This window comes from Desmodus rotundus, chromosome 13, assembly GCF_022682495.2.
Source record: "Desmodus rotundus isolate HL8 chromosome 13, HLdesRot8A.1, whole genome shotgun sequence".
NCBI classification, from domain to species: Eukaryota; Metazoa; Chordata; class Mammalia; order Chiroptera; family Phyllostomidae; genus Desmodus; species Desmodus rotundus.
In genome coordinates, this window is record NC_071399.1 from 914,311 (window position 1) to 937,110 (window position 22,800).

A 22,800-nucleotide genomic window follows, 5' to 3' on the forward strand; every position below is an offset into this window, starting at 1 on the left:
TGACCCTTTGGTTCCTAGGCCTGCGCTCAATCCACTGAACCACAGCAGCCAGGACGAGACTCCCTGATTTGATCAACATAACGGTCAAAAGTGGTCCTGTTACAGTGGTTTCCAGCGGTTGTTTTGTCTGTTTTTTCCCTTTGTAATTATGGTTGACACTTGCGTTTCACTGTCCTTCAGCCACGGAGTTTTAGGGCTGAAAGGAGCTGACCTTCCAGATGCACGAGCACAGCCAGAGGCTGGCACCCCGGCAACAGAGCGCCCCGTCCAGTGCCCCAGCCCTCCCCTCCCCCGCCACGCCGGGCCCTGTCCCCCTGGATGAATGAAATGAAAGCGTGTGGCCACCTACCCACACACCTTGGCAGAGGTGCGCTCCACACTCGGCGGCCCCCACCCAGGCACGTGAGCTTGGTGGCACCTTCTAAGCGGTACCCTGGGAAGCAGGAAAAAGTCAGCGCGTCCCCCACTCCGAAGTGAAAACCAATTCTTCGGCTGAAGGCCGGGACGCCGGGGTCATCGCAGGGCTCAAGGTCGTACTCTGAGACAGACGGAGAGAGAGCAGAAGTGTGGGAATCAGGGTAGACACCCCAAAATCATTCAGCGAGACAAAAACATGCCGTGATTAGCAATGACCCAAGACATGTCTACTCTTCCACAAACTCCGCTGGAACTGCGAGGTGAGCCGTTTTTCTCTGTACTCTGAGAGCTCTCCTATCAAACGGTGTGGATGTCGGTACACAGGCATGCAGCCAACGAAATAACCATTTTAAAACCGTCCCTTCCATTGTGGGAAATTATCTGCTCTTTCCAATGTGTAAACTCAGGTACTGTCCTCCTCTCCAAGTGGCGCTGAGTCACTGGGACAAAACCTCAGAGACGGCAAAGGCACTGCAGGGGAAGCCTGTCCCCAGGTCACCTCCAGGACAAGCGCAGGGAGGAGCCGAGGGATTGCCCCGCCCCCCTCCAATCTCGGAGCCACTTCTGCTGGAATGTAATGGAAAGTATCCAGCCAGCCTCTAGACGTTTAGGGACCCGCTCAGCTACTCAGGAAGAACGTGCTCGGTGCAGGCACTATAAGGCTGCGTGTGGGGGTGAAGGCCCAGGACGCGGTGCTGAGGACAGTGATTCGTGTTTGCTTGCTCACTGAGCCTTACTTAGCCTTAGGTGTCTGCCTCCGGGAACCAGGGCCCCCTGGCTGTCCCGGGGTCCTGGTCCCTGGTTGGCCACTGAGAGGGGCTGCAGGGGTGGCGGAAGCTTTGAAGGGGGCAAATGAGAGGGTGGGTGTTATTTCGGGGGAGAGGGGGCTGGATTTCTAAAAACCATCGGCCCCTCTTTCTGATCCCCAACCTCTACGTCCTGGTTTCAGGATTCTCAGCGCACATGTGAAGTCTGGTCCCTGCTTTTGTCCCCAGTACGGTCAAGTCCAATGTCCAGTCCTTCCTTCCCATCTCTGTCACCCTCGCATGCAGTCGCTGGCACCTCAGCCCCACGGCAAGCGGGACTCTGTGCCCCAGCTTCTCCCCCATCCCGCTTCTTGGTCGGCATCTGAGGTGCAGGCTCCCTACACCCCTCGTCCTGCTGAGGTGACAGAACTGCTCTGGGTCTCTAACCCGGGCACGGGTCGGGCCTCTCTGGAAACACACTCGTCAGTTTGCCCTGTTGTTACTATGACCCAATAAGAAAAGAAACAGTATCATTACATTCAACTCAACAAATATTTCCAGAAATACTGTACCGAAACGTAACGATAGAAACTCTAAGAGATACTAAAATAAAGACGTCACAACCCAAGAAGCTTGGTCCCTCATCTTTCGAATGTCGTTCTCTTTCTCAGGGTGGGTGGGCCACAGGCTCTCCACTCAAATCCTGTTTTCTCATTTCTTTAAAAACTACCGAAAGCTCTTGCCAAAAAGGTCACAATGTGCTGACCTTTTTGTGGCCCTCCCCTCCCCCGCCACGCCGGGCCCTGTCCCCCTGGATGAATGAAATGAAAGCGTGTGGCCACCTACCCACACACCTTGGCAGAGGTGTGCTCCACACTCGGCGGCCCCCACCCAGGCACGTGAGCTTGGTGGCACCTTCTAAGCGGTACCCTGGGAAGCAAAATGACCTTGCCACAAAAAGGTCATTTCGGCTGGAGCTGGTGTATGACATGGAGGACACCCCCATCTTACGGCCCCCTGCCGTGTGCCTGCTCTTACACCACAGTTTGAATGGCTCTCTCTGGCAGACGCCTGCTAGGACCGGGAGCGGACCTGACACCGTGGGGATCAAACACTCCCATTTGTTTCTGCTCCTGTGGCTGGTTGCGGACGGGCTGTCAGCTACTAAGTGTCACTTGCTCCGCATCCACAGGGGGTTTTCCAGTTACTTGTCTAACAGAAAAAATGTGTGCCCTCAGATGCCATGTTTTCTCTGACTTAAGAATTTTGTTTTGGAATTTACCTCTTCACCCAATAGGGGGAATAAATCCCATCGATGTTGATGACTTGGTATTTTTTCCTCTAACGGGACCCTCTTCTATGAGCCCAAGACCCTTGACAACACGCCTTGGACTCTGGGATATACACTTAAATTTCTGCAAATAAAATTTATATTTGCCCCCAAACCGGCTTTGCCGGCAGTGTTTACCACATGAAGGGTCAGCTCCTGCTTCACATGGGCAGAGACCTGGACACCTCTCTCTATTCGCTCCACACCTCCCTCCCCAGCACCTGCACCTTAGCCAGGTACCTGCCCTCTCCTGGGGCTACGGCGCAGGGCACCCAGGTTCCCTACTGTGAGCTGCACGTGGCTGAGAGCGAGCTGTGGAGAAGGTCAGAGCGCGGCCGTCTCTGTGGGATCCTGCCAGTGGCTTTGCTAACACACAACACGAACCCCCAAAGTCCTGCCCTGATCTCCGCAAGGACCACAGAGACCTGCTTCCTCCCAGAACTTGCCCCGCACCCCACTGCAGTCCAGCATCTGCTGATCCGAGGGGCCTGCCCCCGGGACTCCACGCATCGGCATCTTTCCTCCGAGCTCCGTGACCCCACCAGCATTCCGGAGGCCCCCACGCCCCCCACGGGAAGGCCGGGGCCACAGAGGCAGGTCTTTGGTCGTGTTCACCGCTGTCTCTGTGTAATGCTGGGCGTCTAGTAGGTGCTCAGCAAAAATTCACTGAATTAAAAAAACCCCTAAAAACACAACAAAAGAGCGAGTGAACCACACTGTTCCAAAGGCACCGGTGATTCGGTAGTGGGAGGCGGCATGGGGCTCAGTCTCCGTGGTGGTGTGCACGCAGGGACGTGGGTGGGAAAGTAAACCGTGGCATGTAAACCGTGCTGTGGGGCGCACAGCGGCAGGAAGACTCCTGCTTGGTGAAGAGGAGAGGGGTGTGGGCCGGGGACAGAGTCCGGCCCAGATGGAGGGAGTTTTGTCTGGAGAATAAAGACAATGCCTTTGAACGAAGAGAGAAGCACAGATGTGAAGGCACTAAGCTGTCCAAATTCTCATTTCGATGAGAATGTCTGTGACATGATGTGACATCATGGGCAGGTGGCATTCAGGGCGCCGAACCGCAGAGAGGTGTAAGAGGGTGCCCGGGGGGCGGGGAGGGCCCGGTCAGTGTCAGGGTCACTCGGGACAGTGGCACTGAGCTCACCTCCATGGGGACACACGCAGACGGGGGATGTTCCCCACAGGGTGCCCCTTGGCGTCTGCGGGGGACTCTCTGGGAGACACACTCGGGGGGAGCTGCTTTAATAAAACGGTCTAGGAGAGACGAATAAACTGAATAACGGGGAGAACTGACGTCAAAAGCGTACTAATTTTGTACAAGCGTCAGGGAAGTCCCCGGGAGGGTAAACGCTCCATAATGAAGTCACTGCATATTTGAACACTCGAAAAATCGTACACGTGCCACTGGGGACAATTTGCAGCCCGTTTCAGGAGAAAACTGTCTCGATGGCGTTATTCCTTAGGTGCATGCAAAGAACAAGTTTACCCTGAAGCTGCCTCGGCCGTCCAAGGCGTGTAAGACGTGTGGCTGAGCCCGTGAAGCAGCACCGGTGACACTGAACGCCGTGTGGGCGCCCCAGGTCACGTTCTGCACGCCAGGCGCAGACAGACTGCTCCACGGGTTCGAAACTGTTCCCCCATTCATTTTAACGTTTAACGGCGTTTTCAAACTTCCCCCAAAGCTACGAAGACCCTGAAAAGTGGGGTTTGCTCTTGTTTGCTTGCTTGCTTGTTTTTCGGGGAGTTTATAAAACTCCCTGGAGTTACACTCGATTTCTGGTGATCAAAAGGCTGATGGTCCATTCAGGCCTGCGGGTGACAGAGTCCAGGCACAGGCAACATGAACGGATGGGAACCGTGCAGACTCGAGGGAAGACCTACGCAGCATGGGCGTCCCACCTGCAGCCCAGGTCGGCTATGAATGAGGCCCCACACGCAATCGCAATTTACTTAAAACCTTGGTTTTGCTCATCAGTGTTCATTACTGTTTGTGTATTTAACATGTGGCCCAAGACAACTCTTCTGCTTCCAGCGTGGCCCAGAGGCGCCGAAAGTTTGGGCGCCCCTGGGCGGGGGAGATCGTGACTGGCATCCCTTCTGACCTCGATAATTCTGTTCAAGTTCACTTTGGATCAAGATGCGAGTAGGCTCAGAGGGGAGCCATGTTCTCACGGTGGCGCTCACTGAGACCCGCCGAGGGAGAACATAGAGAGAGCGGGGTTTAGGTGTCAGCGTTAGGAACATTTACATCTTTAATGCAAGAAGCAGCCGATTTTGTGATTACCGCCGATTACGGCACATTTGCAAGAAATCAAGCGGTCTGAGCCTCCCCTGAAAGCCCCACAAGTGCAATGAAACACCAGGGAAAGTCAGCAAAGTCAGATGAAAACACATGCAATTGGTCCTAATTACAGGAAGTATAAAATAGTTCAGAGCACCTTAAAATCCATAAGAAACCTTTCTTCTGGATGCTATTTCAACTTGTCCATGCTACCTCCATTTAAGTGAGAAAAAGACAGATTTTACGTGGTATATAGTTAGTGATCATGCAATATTTAGCAATTAAGTCTCCACTAAGCAGTGCCTACGATGTGTAAGACGCAGGAAAAATGAACCGTCAGTCATGTCACGGTGGAGCATGACCTCCCTCCCCCCAAGAGCTGTAGTTCTAGAACAGGAGCTGCGATAAGTATGCGGATATGGTAACAAAGACTCTGCTAAGTGGCATCAGGAGTCAGTAAGGGACTTTGGGAACTGAAGGGTGGAAGAAACCGCCCGTGAGGAGGGGCCTGGGGCACCGCCGCGTGAGAAGGACGTCCGACACTGGTGTTGCTGACGCTCACTGATAACTGGAGCAGTGAGTCCCTTCCTATTGGCTGGGGCCTCACTGGGAGGCGACGGCAGCCTGGCCATTATGGGCTCTTTGGACACCAAGTACTTGTGTTATTAGGTTTATCTCACACGTGTTTGATCAGTTAAGTGTCTGCATTGTTTCATCTGTAAGAAAATATTAACACCATTCATGGAACCACTCAAACGAAACAACTGACCCCATACGGATAATGTCTGAAGCAACACAAACCCTTCACAGACATTGTCTATGTCTTATAACTAAAAGGGAAAAGGCTACTTAATTGGGGTATCGTTTTGTCACTATGTGTTTGCATTAAAGTAAAGCAGAGACTCGTCCTCACTTGTGTGAGTTCACACTGTTTTCACCCTGAAGGGGAAGTGCAAGCATCGGCCTCCAGAGGGCAGGGGCCAAAGTGACCGGAGCGCGGGGGTCCCCAATGTGCCTCCCGATAGGGACCATCCCCACAGGGCTTCCGACAAAGCCGACGACCAGGAGCGCACGAGAAGGGCTTCTCAGGGAAAGACAGTGACGCTACGCACTGTCCGCTGAGAATCTGTGAAGTGACGTTTGTGGGTGCCGCGCACAGGGTGCTCAGCCTCCTCCTCCCCCTGACAACCCATGCCGATCGTCTGTCACCCTGTCTCTGTAATCACACCCCCCACGCCACACACTGCACACAGATGCACCTGCACAGCACTGTGACTGCGGGGAACAGCGGGGAACAGCGCACCTGCAAACGTGATGTTGAAGCCCTCGTAGGAGATGGAGAAGTCGGAAATGAAGCGCAGCTGGGCGGTGAAGTTTCCAAACAAGCCTGCTTTAATGGAGTGGGGCAGCACCGAGCCCGTGAGCCGGGCCACCGGCTCCGAGAAACTGCCGTCCTCCGAGACCAGGAGGTAGTCGTGAGAGCTCTCCAGGTGGAAGGTGTGGAACATCATCTGAACACCTGGGAAACAGGGAGGGGGGGACAGGGAGAGAGAGAGAGAAATGAGAGCCAGACAGAGAGAGGGGGTGGAGCCCAGCTGCCGAGGGATAATTTCTTCTGGGCTCAGAGACATCAGTCTTGAATCAAAATTTAATCTTAACATGTAAAAAACTAACCCTGAAGTTTAAAAATGAAGATACAGACAATGGGGAGAAAGAGAGTGGGTTTAGGGATGAAAGAAATAAGCAAAATAAACAGCAAAAATGAATAAATGTTGAAGTATACATAAATGTAAAGTTAGATGTAAGCATAGACATAGATACAGATACAGATGTAGATACAGATACAGATAGAGATACAGGTACAGATACAGATGCAGATAGAGACAGAGGCAGATACAGATGCAGATAGAGATACAGATGCAGATAGAGATAAAGATACAGAAACAGACACAGATGTAGATACAGATACAGATGCAGATGCAGATAGAGATACAGACATAGATACAGATGCAGATACAGATGCAGATAGAGACACAGATGCAGATGTATGGACAGAGGCAGAGATGCGGTGGTGAAACAGGGAAGGGGGCGGACAACAGGCTGCCTGCAGACACAGTCACTGACCCGGAAGGAGAGCAGCAGAAGGGAAGGACTGCATGGCTCTCCCGTTTATATTAAACACGTGTCCTTTAGAAAACCTTTGCTCGGGCACCCCGTGCATAAGCCTACACACCGGGGAGAAGACGTCTTCGAAGCCCCGTCTGTGGGCCCCCAGGCCGCTGTGACCCTATAAACTATGCACACACAGTATTGTTGCTCCATTCCCAGGGCCAAATCAAAGACATTAACTATGAAGAGCTTCTTTTGGGTACAAATACTTGTATTTACGATGACAAAACCTTGGTCACTCATAATTTATTTCCTTTTTTACTCTTAATTTCCTTCAAGGCCAAACTCTTTTTAATACGCCTTCATGAGGGCATAGCGTAACTCAGCACATGAAATAAAATACGTCAGTTTAGCATCAAGCAGAGCTCAGATCTAAGTGGAAAGACAGAGTCTGCATAATACTCATGTGATCAAAATTCCAAATTACTTTGTGAGAAATGGCCAGTTCCGACATACAAAAAAAAAAAAAAAAAGATCTGTTCCTAAACCAAATGTTCATAAACTACGTTTCTTGTACAAATGGACCTTTCCCTGGCCGGCACTACGCTTGTCCACAAAGCGAATGAATGTAAAACACCCCGTGAGTACTCACCGGATTGTGAGAATGTAGGTGACTTATCACGAGTGATGATCCTGGGAAACCAGAATACACGCCCGTACAAAGAGGCGTCCTAGATCTACCACGGGAACTGGAAGTTCAGTTCACTTCTTATTTCCTTCCATTTAACCAATACTCACATCTCATACAATCTTTGCCCCTTTTCCTCACCATTATACCCAGTTTTTGAGCTCGCATTCACGCGTGCAAAGCCAGGTTGTCTGATAACCAGAGAGTAAGACCAGAAATCGACCTCCGCTTGTAACACTAATCATTTAAAGACCATCGGTCTTCTAACCTCTTGTAAAAACAAGCATTAACAGATACACTACAACACATGTGATGAGATTTGCTAACTTGTTCATTTGGACACGAACACCTCTTCCTCCTTCTGCACGTCTCTGCCCTGCCAACTGTGCCGCGCGTTCGAAGTCTGCGGCGAGCTCTTACCCTTTCCGTGGGACACTTCGACAGTCCACGTGCAGTTGAGAGAGTTTGGGTAAAAGTCTGGAAACCCCGGAGAGAGGATCGTCCCGCTCTTCCCGTGGATGTAGCCACCACAGAGGGCTTAACATAATGAGACAATGTTATTGGAGGATTGGTTCACAGTGACAGCTTGAGTAAGATACACTTCAAGGGGCATTTAACTGGCCCAGCTGCTCGATGAGAATGCGGTGGGTGGCAGAGAGTGTGGAGTCAGGACCCTGGACAGGGACTTGGGCAATGGTGGTGGTGGGCAGGGGTCAGGCCTGGCTGGGGTTCAAGGGTACAGCCAGGAGGGTCTCCTCATGACCGGCATGTGGGCACCATGACGAGAAAGAAGGCCCAGGGGTGCCCAGGGGGCTTTAAGCCTCAGTGTGATGTGACTGAGGGTCAAGGAGGATTCTGGGACCAGTCGGGGTGACCGTGAACTAGTCTGTGATGGATGCGTGAGACTTGATGCCAACTAGACATCCGTGTAGAGAGGCTGGCGTGGGCACTGGGTATCCAAGTCTGTGCTCCACGGGACGGGCCTGAAGGAGGGATGGGAACAGGGCAGACCCGGTGCAGTGAGTGAGGGTGTGGGTGCCAGACGGGAACCTAGGAGGTTTCAGTGTCAGCAGCTCAGGGCTGAGGTCAGGGGCAGCAGGACGAGCTGGGTGGACCCGGAGGAGGTTGCTGGTGGCAGGTCCTGGGCTGGAAGGAAACCAGGGCTGAGGGCTGAGGAGGTGGGATCCCCATGTTTCCTACAGCGCAAGCGCTGAGCTGCCCGTGCAACATGCGTGTCAGTTGGAGGGTTCGGGGGACAGAGTGGAAGGACAGCCCATGACAGTTCACTCTTCCTTTCTAAACTACCACGCTCCACCTATTACACAAACTTTGCGGGAGGAGTTTGGAATGTTAAACGGGGACGGTTTTGTAAGGTGCGCACCTTACCAACCAGAAACCCCGCTCAGCCTCATTCTACAGCCTCCTACAACACACCTGCCCTCCACACCAGTTAAGTGCCCCTGTGTCCCCGCGTCGGAGCCTGAGCGGCCCGGCGGGGCGCCGCCTACCGTCGCAGCTGGGCAGCGCGCGGTTCCACTGGTGGCTCTTCTCGCAGACCAGCGGCTCGTCATCGCTGAGCGTGTAGCCGGGGTCGCAGCTGAAGGTCACTGTGGACCTGATTCCGAAGCTGCTGCCCTGCCGCCGCCCGTTCACGGGGATCCCTGGATCGAGGCAGGAGTCTGACTCCAGGGTCACACCTACAAGCGGAGAAAACGCACTGCGTCAGCACCTTTCCGGGTTACGGGAAACATCCGCAGACGTAATCAGACCTGAAACGGGACGCGAGCGGCTCCAATAATGTATCCGCATGTAAAATATATTTCCTACTGTTTGACCACGAGCTTCTGTAGAGATGTACATTGTTACACTGTTTACCCGGTGAGACCTCACAGTGCAAACGCGAATACCCGTTCGCCTCTGAATTTCCTTTTCCTTCACTCGGAAAGCAATTGAGATGCACTGAGTGAAGTTGAAGTCTTGTGTCAGTTTCTGTCTCCGTCTCTTCCTCTCTCCCCGCTTTTTAAATATTTTATGTTCCAGCTAGTTCTCGGGATTGTACAGCGCAGAGCTACCTGCAGGCTGGGGATGAGCCCCTTGGGGGTTCTGAGCTCCCTGGGCGCCCAGCCGGAGGCACACGGGGACGCGACGCACCGGGCACACCGGCACTGGGACAGACACACAGGGGACAGGGCGCACGAGAACGGGCGCATGGAGGGGCTGGGGCACACGGGACGAAGCACACTCACTCTCATAGCGGATGAGGAAGCCCACGCTGGCGCGGCTGCTGTCGGTGGTGAAGAGCAGGCGCAGGGAGTTCCCGGTGCTGAGGAGGAACTGCGGTGCCTGTGTGCCGTGGTACTCTCCGATCAGCGGGGACGAGCTGGCCGGCCCGTCCCTCACCTCCAGGGTGTCGTAGTTGACCTCCGTCTGGAACCTGTGCACGTGGACATCGGTCAGAAAAGCAACCAACGCGCGGCCGTGTTCACTGACAGACACCCTGTAACAGCTTCACCCATTGGTTAAACACCGGCGTACAGCCTTACAGATAAAGTAAGTGCAGTTCTGCATGCCTACACAAACGTGCACACCTATAGTACTTAAGAGCAGTACCTTTTCTACACGTCAGGTTATGCCCCGCATCCCTCCCTCTTACTGAGTGCCCTGTCTGTGACCTCAGACACGAAATGGGGCGGTGACCAGCTCCCAAATAAAACCACCCTCGGCCAGAGTAGCCTTCATAAACAAGACAGCAGTCGATGGCAGCTCCGCGTGGGGCCCGAGGGGCAGAATCTGTGGGGCTGACCACCTGCTGGGTCAGTGGAGAGTGCACCCGAAACCAGCATGGTATCGACGTCAACTGTAACTGTGAGGTAAATAAAGATTTCCAAAACAGAACGGTGGCTAGACCAATAATCAACAATAGTGAAAGTGGACCATTTTCTCCACCCCCTGCGGAGCACGGTGAGGGACGCCCTAAAGCAGGCAGGGCGGCAGGAACCGCTCTCCTGCAGGAGGGCACGGCCGTGGCTCCACATGCTCTTCTCAAGATCAGTGTGCACCTCCAGAGCTGCGGGAACTGGTTCAGGGCTAGGGAGACGGAGCCCGGCGCTGCTTCAGCACCAGACGCTGCTTTAAAGGCTGGCAACGGGCGGCTCCCAGAAAGCGCTTGTTTTCCAAGCAGGACCTTACGCTTTTGAAAAACGGGTGGAGGGATGTTTATACACAGTTGCCCCCACTCGGGTTCTCCTGGAGGCCACGATGGCACTGAGACAACCTGCTAATGCATCCAGCGGGTGCATTCAAAGTTTCCAGAACCACGTAAATAAAAACATTAGGCACGCATCGGTCGTTAGGTCCAAATTAAGCAAGAAAAGGTTTTTTTCCTTACCTATCAAAAGTTATTTTGATAGAGTGTCCCGGCTTCGCCTCGATGATCCATTCACAGTTTAAAGAATCTTTGTAATATCCTGGCCACCCGGGAGGCATGATGACGCCGCTGGACGCTGTCAGATGTCCGCCACACGGGGCTGAAAGGGGAGGAGGGGTCAGCGAGGCGGGGACCCCATGGCACCGCTCACAACGCCGCCGCGGTCCAGCACAGGAAGGTTCTCCTGCGCCCCTGGGCTACCGTCTCCAAGGACTGAAGCACAGCCCACTCCCAAGTACACTCAGCTCACGGATGTTTTATGAAGCATATGATTACACGTGTTTCATATTTAAGGAACTATCCAAAGATGCCGTCCGAGAAAGACATACAGCACAGATTCAACAAAATGTTGATGTGTAGGCTGTTTCTAAGTCTGCATGATGAGTATTTCCTAAAAGTCTCGTTTCCCACCTAAATGCAGAAACACGTTTCCTTTAGGAAAGCTTTCCACACTTTTTTGAGTTGTCCTGTCTCGCGGAATGTGCCTAAGCTGTCACACACTGTTTTTGAATGAAGGTCTTGACTTTTACACATCACCTTATAACTTAGTGTCCTCGAGCATGTGTATCCCTTCATCCTGCTGAAATGGACACATTAATCTCCATGCTGCACATCAACATAATTACATCCTGAAGTATCAAGTGATGATGTCAGGAGCCTGGGCCAGGGTGGAATACCACCATAACTGGACACAGCCGGGTCTTACCACTTCCCCCGCAAGGGGCAGGCAGAGAAGCCCTGCTGGGCAGAGGTCCTGCCTTGGAGTGGCTGGAGAACAACGACCCTCGTCCTTGCAAGCCTGGAGGCAAGATGCAGGTTTGGGACTGAGATCTCTCCAGGGCTCTTGTCCCTGGATTTACCGGCTGCTTGTACAGACACATTACCCGGCACGCCATTCCTAAAATGAGCCCTCCTTGACTACACGTATTTTTTCTGTGGCGTCGTTTGTGACGTAAATAATTGGCTTGGATATATTCTATTGACCCTGGCTTTATAAAATATTACGTAGGACTGAGTCCACTGTTTCCGTTTTCTGGGGAGAGCTCCCGACACCAAGCCCTCTGTGCCCCATGGACGGAGAAGCTGATCGGGCAGCCTTTTCTGCTTGTGTCCTTTTCAACCTTCACTCCTGTCAGGTGTCTCTATGGTGCTTTGCTCAGGCACATTCCCCACTTTTAATCTAAGTAATGTGTGCTGTGGTAGGAAATCACCAATTTCCCTTGCGCCTTACAGATCTGTTGCTGTGGAGCGCATGAAGCATTCATGTGCCGTTATTTTCCCCGGTCCCTCCCGATCTGAGGACGGGGACCCAGGCTGGGGATCCCGGGCAGGTCGGCGGCTGGACGGGGAGAGACACCGACCGCCCACACAGCTTGCCCCACCCCCGGCATGGGCGGGCCCCCAGGAAACGCTGCCGGAATACACACGTCTTGGATTTTTAAACAACTGCTTTATTGTGAGCCTATCATTTTTTACATAAAATCATTGTCAATAACCATGTGTTTCATTATTCCATGAGATTGTTATTGTTGTCATCGCAGTCTTCATCTCTTCTTTTGCTGAATTCCTATACATCTCTTTTTTCCTAGATTCCGTATCAGAATCATAGGGGTTTGTCTGTTTTATTAATATTAACGGCGAACGCACTGCTGCGTTGAATGGCTGTTTCTTATGCAGAGTCTTCTTAGAGTAACATTCTGATTCAGTTTCCACCTTTTTGCTCCACCCTGGGGCATTTCCATCCCGGCACAGGCTCTGCGGTGGGATTCTCTTCTCTTCAGCAGGGGCTCCGATTGGGATGTCTGTTCAGCTGTCATCAGAGTCCCCTGCCCCGTCCACCTGCCCTCTCTCAGTCATCTGTGCTCAGTGACATACACTTTAAATGTCTTTCACTATTAACTCGGCCTTTGTGCTGAGGGCTTTCTCATGAACAGCCACAGCTGGGTCTGTATCGAACATTAGCTAAGGGCTTCTCCCAGACAACGAGAGGATGGCTTGTTCAGGGGACACAGTGCTTTCTCTCTGTCTCTGACGTTATACGAACCATCACCTGCCACCTGTGCGTGCCCTGTCCATTCCCTGCTATGCTGAGGGGTGCACCTGCCCGAGCTCACAGGCAGGTGGGCACGCCCAGCATGGCGAGACCTGTGGCCAGAGCTGCTGGCTCGCGCTTCCGGGTCAGGGGCCACGGCCTGGCTGGAGAAGGCCGGCAGGCGCGGTAAACCCTGCAGTGGGTTACGTGTCTCAGTGCCGGTGAGATGGTGTTTGCTTATTCACAGTTACCCGGCCACTTATTAACATCAACAAAATGTAAAACACAGAAGCCATACATTTAAAATAGGTGATAAAATGGGTAAAATAAAGATTCATCCACTGTTCTCTTGCCCTTTGACTGATGCATTTCCCACCCCTGCGGGGTGCTCACAGTCCCCCGAGTCGTTGTAACAATTCACGAAAGGGTGGAAACCAGGCCACCTTTCGGTAATTTTCACAGAGTCAGCCAACGATGACTTAAAATAACGCTGGTCCTTAGGATAATGATGGAAACTTCAGGGGAGGGCTGGGGGCCCGACAGGTGGCCGCCCCTGGTCCGCTGGTGAGGGCTCCACCTTCCCCTAGAGGCCCTGGGTCTCTGGGAGGCGGGGTCCCCTCCTTCCAGGGAGGAGAGGAGCCTCCACCGCAGGTTACGTCCGATGTGTGATTCTGGTCTATGTCCTCTTATAGAAGAGGCCCCACTGACTGAAGACGACTGAGCAAATAAACGTCGGGGGAAAATCACCCGTACATGCGCTGAACACGTCCGTGTGTACCTGTCTTTGCATTTTCTAAAAAATTACGTGTGCACGAATTCCCCAAATGTCGTATCACAACGCACATGGTTGTATCACCTGGTCTTTCGCGTGGAAACATGTAACAAGCGTCTCTGAGGGTGATCTTGGTTAAGGATGCGAGGTGTCCTGGTTTATGAATGTAACCGATTCTCTGCTGTTTAAAAGGTAGTTCCTCCCAACACTTGCTGGAATGTGTAATACTGTACAGAGCATTTCTGAACAAAAGCCTTTTCACAGTCGCTTGACTATGTCCTTACGTTATGGAGCCTGAAGTATAATTTACGGCTCAAAAGGTAAGAAAAATATTAAGACCCATAACACAAATTCGCATCCCGATGCTGTGATATTCCAGCCTTCAGAGCGCAGCTGGGAAACACCGGCTCTCCACAGCTTCACCAGTAAATACATTTTGTTACTGTGTATACCTTTGCCCGAGCGATGGACAAAAATCAGTATTTTGCCTTTGGCTACAACTTGCATCATATTACGGATGTGAGTCATTATCCACTTGCCCACAGTGTAGATGCTTCATCAGCTGTCCCGGATCCGGTAAATGGAGACGGCGGGAGGGTGGGGGGGGTGGGGGGGGTGGGGGGGGTGGGGGGGTGGGGGGAGGAGGCTGTGTGTGTGGGGGGGAGGGGCAGGGAGTCTGTGGGGAGTGGCAGGGAGTCTGTGGGGAGTCTCTGCGCCATCCCCCCTTTTACTGTGGCCCTGAAACCGCTCCACCCAGTCACTGTTAACAGTCCGAACTTCTGGGCTGTTTGCTGGAGGTATGTTTTTTAAAAAAAGCTTTTCTTCATTCTTCGCGCTTGGACCGTTCTCATGGGGAGGCAGGAGTCTGTATTCTAGGAAACATATTTTCCTTGAGGAAACGTTAGAGGTGATAAATATCCTCCTTGTCGTGGCCGCTTTTTTGTTTTAGCTTGTTTTTATTTTTTTAACCTAGGTAGCCAGAGCCAAACTGCCAAGCAGAGAATTAGGTAGTATCTGTGTGAACCCCGTTAAGGGCGACTCTGTGGTTAACTAGAAACCCCTCACTCCTATGGGTCAAACTATGTGCCCCCTGTGTTCATATTTTGGACTTCTGATCCCAGACCTCAGGATGTGGCGTCATTTGGAAATTAGGTCGCTGTGGATGCAGTTATTTAAGGCGACGTGGCATGGGCCTAGCCCAACACGCCTGTGTCCTCAGCAGGAGGGGAAGTCGGGACAGGGACGCGCCCCATGGGGAGGAAGGAACTGAACTGCAGAGTGGCCAGCAGACGGCCAGCTGCCACGGGCCTGGTGCGTGGTCTCCCTCCAGCCACTGAAGGACCCAGACGCCCAGCCTCCGGGCCTGGGAGACCGCAACCTCTGCTGTCTGGGCCCCGGATTGCGCACTTAGTCACGGGGCGGCCCTGGGGAAGCGCCACCGTTGTTGGCTGGTTTACGTAACGGGGACTCGGGACGCACCTTCGCAGCGGGGCACGGCGGAGCTCCAGACCACGTTCCCGTCCTGCAGCATGCACACGATGGACTCGGAGCCCTGGGTTTTCACAAAGCCGTCGTCACAGTGGAAGGAGACCGAGCTCCCCAGGAGGAACCGGTCCCCAAAGCGCTGCCCGTTGATGGGGATGCCGGGGTCGTGGCACTCGTTCTGACCAAATGCTGAAAAGGAAGAGGGAAATGCACCCAAATGTTATTATGTATGTGCATCCAGAAAGGACACAGAACTACTGATAACACTGCCTTTGGCCCTAGATTTCCGTCACTGATTCATCGATACACACACACACACATATAGAGAGAGGGGGGGAGAGAGAGGGGGTGGGAGTCACAGACGTGACATTTATCTGTGAACATCTAACAGTCCGACTGTGCTCCTCCGGTCTTGGTTCAGACACACCTTGGCCAGACTCCTGGTTCTGGTGTTGATGTCCTGCCTGTGGGCAGTTTCCTCTGATGGTCGGAGGAGCCTGACCACCTTTATTTACAGCTGGAGGAATGCCAAGGCCACTCCCCAGAGTTCCCGTCACGTTAAGGGGGCACCGTGCCCAAAAGAGGTCAGCAGTCTGTGAATTATAACTCAGGGGTAACATTATAATCTTGCTGGATTCCCTCAACGATGCATTTAAGTGGATGTTCTGAAACACGATCTATGTTGCAAATGAGGAATCGGAGTTAAAGAAAAGTGAGCTGTCTTGTCCCAGCTGCTAGGCGGGTATGAGACATGAACTCAGGCTGGGCTCCTGGCCCCAACGCCTCAGTCCCTGTTCCTGCAAATGACTGAGGGTCATTCGTTTGTTTTTGCGTAGAGGGTAAATACAGGGTGAGTGAATAGATGGATGGACAGGTAGGAGGGTGGATGGATGAACTGGAGGAAGAAAGAGAGGCAGGGAAGGAAGGAAGGAAGGAAGGCAGGCAGGCCAGAAAGAGAAAAAAGAGACGGAGAGATTCAGTCCTTACTATGGGAGTGCGGGACGCACTAAGGGGAACAGAGTGGGTACTTTTAGGTTCTCGGGATGATGACGTACAGTCCAGGTATCCTCATCCTGTTAGCTACGACTACAACACCTCGGAGTAGCAGCCTCGACCTCCAGCCTCCTGCTCCTGCGGGGCGGGCAGGTGTGCAGGGCGCTGGGCCACACTCACTGGTGTACGTGATGTTGAACCCCCGGCCGGTGGTGGAGTGGTCGGACTGGAACTCCAGGCGGACCACGTGCCCGCTGCTGGCCAGCTGGGAGGGCACCTCGTTGCCCGAGAAGGTCCCGAGGACGGTCACGTCAGAGCCGCTGTCGTCCTTGACGGCGAGGAAGTCGAACTGCGGCTCCACGTCGAAGTCATTGAAGATGAGGTGGACCCTGCTCCCCGGCTCCGAGATGACCAGCCACACGCAGTTCATGTTGTTCCCGTACTCCTCGGGGTAGTTCGGGGACAGGATGATGCCTGAGGACGCGGTGAAGTTGAAGAAGCAGGAAACTGCGGGGACACAAAGCGGTGACTCTCACCTGGTTTGTGCAGAGCTGGGACCAGGGTCCGGAGCAGAAGGATCGAGGGGCACCTGTGCGGGGAAACCGCCCCTGCCCCCGCAGCAGGCCTGTCCGGCTCTTCAAACAGCTAACTGTGGACCACAGCCTGTCCTCTCACCCCCGCTGTAACTAGAACACCCATCTCATGTAGCAGAGGACAGAGCCGCACGGAACCCTGCCCAGGCTTGATGGGAACCTGGTCCCGTCCAGAGGACCCAGACTGATGGGACGAGTGACACCTCGGTTACGCATCTCTGCCTTCGGAAGAGCGAACCAGCGTGAGAAGCCGTGTCTGTGCTGTAGGAGCAGTTTACAGAGAACAGCAGCGGCTGGACTCAGTCTCCTCCGACACCGGCACACGTGTGTGCCCAGGCCAGCTGTTTGCTTATTTTATTAGCTCCAGCATAACCATCGGCAAGTGATCCCTTGGAAAATCAGACCAGGTTCGGGGTGGCTGCTATGAAATCTTTTGGAAAATTTACTTTTAAGAATGTATACGTAAAATCTCATATATATATATACAGATGCACACAAATATATATATACATTTTATATACATATATTATTTTTTGTAGAAAACACCTGTTGGATTGATTTCTAGGGAGTGGTTTTGCTTCTTATCCCACACCACTTCCTATGTACCTTCTGGCCATTGCTGTGTTTCGTTACAAAAACCCCTGTTTGTAAATGGGCCCTGAAGCCCTTCTGTCTCGGCCACAACGCCTGGCTCTCGAGGACGCAGCAGTTGCTGGCACACCCCCCACACGGGTCCCACCCAGGTTCCCCGCAGCTGTCACCCTGCGGGTGCCTCTCACACTCCAGGGGACAGGGTGTGTGGTGCGGTAAGGAGCAGGCAGCTGACCCCGGATGCTGAGAGGCGCCCTCCCCCCCACACCTCGGCGCCAGGACTCCACTCACACACACAGCTGGGCTTGTTGCCGGACCACTGGTTGTTGCGCTGGCAGGTGATGGCTCGCTCCCCCACCAGCTCGAAGGCGGCCTGGCACTCAAAGGTGAGTGTGTCGCCGTGGAGAAAGCTGCTGCCCGTCCGCCGCCCGTAGGCAGGGACGCCAGGGTCCCCGCAGCCCCCCTTCTCAATCTCTGCAAACAGTAAAGACAAGTGGACCATGAACCATCCGCAGGGAACAGCGTTAACCATTCAGAAAATGGACACGTGGGCTGTGCTCGCTGGTCTCAGCGCTATTTTCATACGCAGTTTGGAAAAGGGTCTTCCACTTATCCCACATTTGAGACAAAAGCCAGAAAAAGCCTAACTTAAATTTGAGAGAAAGGTACTTAATGCATTGTCTTTTAAGGGATGCACGTGGCTACCCCCAGGTGTTGAGATACAGATGCTTCGAGGGCCACCTGCTTGCTTCCTGTTCCCCCACAGGTGTCACCCAGAGTGCAAACATCTGTCCTGTTTAACCCTCGTGGTTCCTGATGTAAACGGTACAGGCGAGACCGTTCGTTCCCTGCTGAATATTTGCATCCGTGTGTCTGCTGGGATATGCTTTCCTTTAATTCGTGGTAAAACTCACTTAGGAAACAAAATGCACATATATATGGTCTCCAGATTAGAACCAAAGATGGGCAGAATCAGACCTCTTTTCATTAAAATGTGGAATGTGGATACAGATGCACCGAACTACACAGAAAAGTCAAACATAGCTTGGCCTTAAATGTTAATTAACCTTGCAGATTGTATTAACTACAACGACTGACATATTTATGCAGGCAAAACATACTTTCAGAAGGCCAGCTGTGCTCAGACCCTGGTCTAGGAAATGAGGTTAGCGGACAAAGAAGACAACATCCATGCTCTCATGAGGGTTACATTATTTGGAGGCAAAACCAAAAATTTAAAGTGAACGTAATTGCAGACAAAGGGAGGCCACTGGAAGCCGAGTGGAGTCCCGAGGGCAACGGGCTGATGGAGGGTGCGTGAGACAGGACGAGGGCCTCCAGGTTGGGGCCATCCTTCGTAAACGCCGTCCTTGCTAAGTGTTAAAACACAGCACAGTATATGCAGACGCAGGTGTAAATAGGACGAGCTTGGCAGGAGCCCGAAGTGCAGCCAGCTGCAGAGAAGAAACCCCCACGTCACTGACCGAGTGGTGTGTGTATCCACGGCCAGCCCGCCTTCCCAGGAGACGGAGCTTTGGACGTGAGAACCATCCCCTTACGTCCTGCGAGTAACTGAGACGACCTCATAACCCGCAGGCTCCTTGTGTGAACCGAACACCTCGATTGTCCGCAGAACCCGAAGTTCGGAGGGGACGGGACTGCCTCGCACGCACGGGCCCTTCCACACGTCCTCCACGGGTAGCTGGCACCGCGTCTGAACATGTGTCACTGTGCTTAGTTATCAGAGAGGAAAATAGAAATACGTGTCTTCAAAGTATTTGGGGGGATACGTTGGGAGTTACAGAAAGGTAAATTGAAACATGCTAATTTAGACAAAATGTGAGTATTGCTAGAATGATTTTTACAGAGGTAGAAAAATCATGAGTTGGGTAAGAAGTAAGAGTCATTTCCTTAGTGTATTTCCTTAGTTTCTGTTCTTTCTTAATTCTGCTGTAAAGACCCAGAAGCCGCGAGGCGCTGCTGGTTGCCCAGACGGCAGTTTACAGGTGAGATTTAACCTGCCTGCTTCCAGCTCCGGGGAAGCTCCTCACTAAGAAGCATATTTGGATGGCTGGCCCTAAGGAAGAGAAAGGTGTGCATATTAAAGAGAAAAGGCCAATTTTAATTTTAGAAACTAGGGAGCAGAATTAATATATGATTGGCCCTCTTGTCGACACTTCCCCGAGAAGACACTAACTACACCAGAACAAAAGGTACTGCTTTTCACCGCACGTGGCGTGCCTTCGGTCACCAGCCCCGGGACACAAACTCGGCCCTTCCGCCAATGGGTTTCACGGCCAGTTTTCCTCCAGGCTGGATCGGCGATAAATGCCCTTTTCTAAGACACCTATTTTATGTTTAATGTCTCTACTGAATGTTACTAAGTAACACCTACTAAGTAACACCCAGGATAAATATTCTAGCTTCGCCACATCTGCTGAGATAAACCTCCTGTGCCAGGTTTCTGCATACCACTTGGTGATGGGCACGGACGCTGAGCGATGCAAAACTCAAACATTTTCCTCGTCTGCTTTTTCAACTTCGCTCTACAATGAGGTGCAACATTTGGGCACTTGACCATCCAATTGTCTGTGCGTGAGAGCCAGCCTGGCAGGGCCGCCGGGACAGGATCTTGGCCCTGTCCACAGACACTTCGCTGGGCCCCGGGAGAGCTGGCATGTCAAAACGGAGTAGAGTGGTTTATCATTCTGGGGTTTCTTCTCTGAGCAAAGTAATAAAAATACCCACATTGCTTATGCCTCTGGAATATACACATGTCTGATGTCTGACCGAAAATATGCCTTTCCCGGGTTGGGGTGCAGAGGCGGATAACCCGAAAATCTCAGTTCCCGGCGATCCCTTTGAAACAACAATGGCCCATTTTCTCAACAAGAGGAAGAAGAATAGAAAAGAACTGAAAAAATGGGGACAATGATTCCGATTTGCTGACTCACCTGCCAGTTTCTAAGAAACGGCACGTGTTCTGATAAAATAGCAAATCGCTAACACCACAGGTAAAATCCTTCCGCACGCACGATTTACCGCGGGAAGGCACCTTCTCGCTAGCGGGCCGGAGTCGGTTGTCCAGTCATCCTGCCACTTTCAGGCTGCACTCGTGGGGGCAGGGCAGCTGCTGCTCAGAGAATACGGAATCCAGCTGCATTCCCAGGTCCAGGGCCCCCCAGCTGCATTCCCGGGTCCAGGGCCCCCCGGCAGTGAGCCACGCGGGGACCACGTTCCAGGTTGCGGGCAGTAAGAGTTCGGTCTCACGCAAGGTCACACGTGTGCCCCTGAAGTGCTTGGCGTGGGTCCTGGTATTTAGTAAGGACTATTGGCTTGCTCTTGTTGATGGGACTGCTACTGTTTCCATTTTTATGAGCTAACAAGTCACGTATCTTGAAAATTGCCAAATGAATCCCCCCCAAATCATTTGTTAGTGGTCGATAAAAGATGTGATGACTCTGGAATTTCTCAGAAGAAACTATGGCTCGTCCATCCTGAGAAAAGTGTCAGACAGCCCCCGGCTTTGGGACAGGCACAGAGATGCCTGACCCATCCTCCCGCAAACTGCCGAAGTCTCAAAGACAAAGAAAGCCTTGGAAGGTGTGACAGCAAGGTGCACGGGGGTCCGGGGACAGAGAGAGGCCCTTCGGGAAAATGGGGGAAATCTTCAGGACACGTGGACTGGAGTCAATAATGTCTCCCAAGTTGTGACACCTGAGCCACACGGACGTGAGATGCTAACAGCAGGAGAGATGGGGTGGGGGGTAGGGGGCGCACCTGAGAAGTCGTTCTACCGTCTCTGCAACTGTTCTTTACGTCTGATGCTACTCGAAAATAAAAGAGGTGTACTGAATAAAAACATGTAAAGGTTAGCAATTCGAACACCGCATTATTGCCGCTGTGTGGGGGAGTCGAGGTTCTTCAGAAGAATCTAGAGATGCCGCACCACACACACCGACATAAAACCGCTTTCGGAGTGCCCACCGGTGTCTCCTGTGTCTCGGCGTTTGGTTATCAAACATTCAGGTTTTGTATGACATTGGAAAGACTAATACTATATGTTTGTCATTTTTCTGCACTGCACACTATGAAAACGGCACTGAATTCTGCGTGAACGTGTGTTGTGTTGTGTGGTAGCTGTTTCACTGTGATAATCGAACGTGATAAAACCTCATTCGATGGGCTCTATGCTCCTTTTCAGGGCGGAAAAGTGAAAATCATATGTTTAAGATTTTATGCAATTGGGAGGCAACTTGTTTTTTATTAAACTGATAATGCAAGGTCCTTGCGTGCCAGCTCTAGCAGGACGTGTGTGGTCCGGAGGGGTAAGGGCTGAGCCTTCGACATGGGACCCGTGATGGGCGGGGACTCTCCGGGGGAAGGATGGAGCCACGGTGGGAAGTGGATGGACACCCCGTGGGAAGGGCTCTCTGGAGCCCACAGCTCGGGGGAGCTGCCCGGGTTGGGGGGGGCAGGCAGTATAAGGTGCATTCAGATGCTAACCATCATTAGTGCTGCAATGCTGTTATTACGAAGTGGGAGAAAAGGGATCACTGTTCCCCACCCCCCGTCACACACCCCCCCTGCTGTCTTAGTCATGAGAAACAGTGGACGGAGGGCAGTAATAACTGTGCACACTCCATTACCCATCAGGCCATTCAGGTGAGATATTCAGCTCTTCCGACTCTGCCCTAAATCGGAACGAGTCCTCTGCTGGCGCTCTGGCCCCCGCACGTGTTTCTCTTCTCTGGAATTCTGTCTCTTTCTTCCAGGTACGGTTGCTTCTCTCCTTGACGGGGCAGTGACTTCCCGTGGAGCTGGGAACACGACCCTCTAGAGTCTACAATTCTGGGACCGGCTAGCTGTTCAACACTTAACCTTGAGCTTGTTGATGGGGCAGGACAAACACGTTAAATAGGTTCAGCTTGAAGGAGGAACCAAGAATCTTGGGTGAGGAGAAAGTTTTCCACAACTTGTTTTTTTACTGTTTTCCCAAAATGCTCATCAATAAGAATCTTTCCAGATGCATCACATGTGCACCTGCGATCTCACAGCTGAGCCAGTGCTAGTAAACCTGAAGGTGTACCCTCACGGAACTCAGGTGTGAAAGAAGAAAATACCGGAAGACAGAAGAGAGAAGGTTAAATTTTGAAGAACAGAGAAGGAGAGCAGGGCCAGATCAAGATCTGTTATGTGAGACTCTAGCTGGAAAAAGTAACAAATAATAAAGTCTTTGAAATCTGTTTCCTCCATGTCCTTGACTCTATGGTGTTTATATATGTCCAGTTCTGCTAGTTCCACAGTACCACGGATTTCAAAGTGTACTT

General features: G+C 52.4%; 1 protein-coding gene across 1 annotated transcript in view; it reads right to left on the reverse strand.

Moving 5' to 3' along the window:
• Positions 1 to 22,800, reverse strand: part of CSMD1 (CUB and Sushi multiple domains 1) — a 1,050,215-nt gene that overhangs the window by 156,652 nt on the left and 870,763 nt on the right. Inside the window, exons 13-21 of the mRNA XM_053916503.2 lie at positions 17,762 to 17,944; positions 16,467 to 16,793; positions 15,288 to 15,482; positions 10,966 to 11,104; positions 9,824 to 10,011; positions 9,086 to 9,274; positions 7,998 to 8,114; positions 6,084 to 6,299; positions 350 to 538 (exon numbers count right to left, since the gene is read on the reverse strand). Of these exons, the coding sequence (XP_053772478.1) occupies positions 350 to 538; positions 6,084 to 6,299; positions 7,998 to 8,114; positions 9,086 to 9,274; positions 9,824 to 10,011; positions 10,966 to 11,104; positions 15,288 to 15,482; positions 16,467 to 16,793; positions 17,762 to 17,944 (1,743 nt within the window). The remainder of the gene's footprint in view (positions 1 to 349; positions 539 to 6,083; positions 6,300 to 7,997; positions 8,115 to 9,085; positions 9,275 to 9,823; positions 10,012 to 10,965; positions 11,105 to 15,287; positions 15,483 to 16,466; positions 16,794 to 17,761; positions 17,945 to 22,800) is intronic.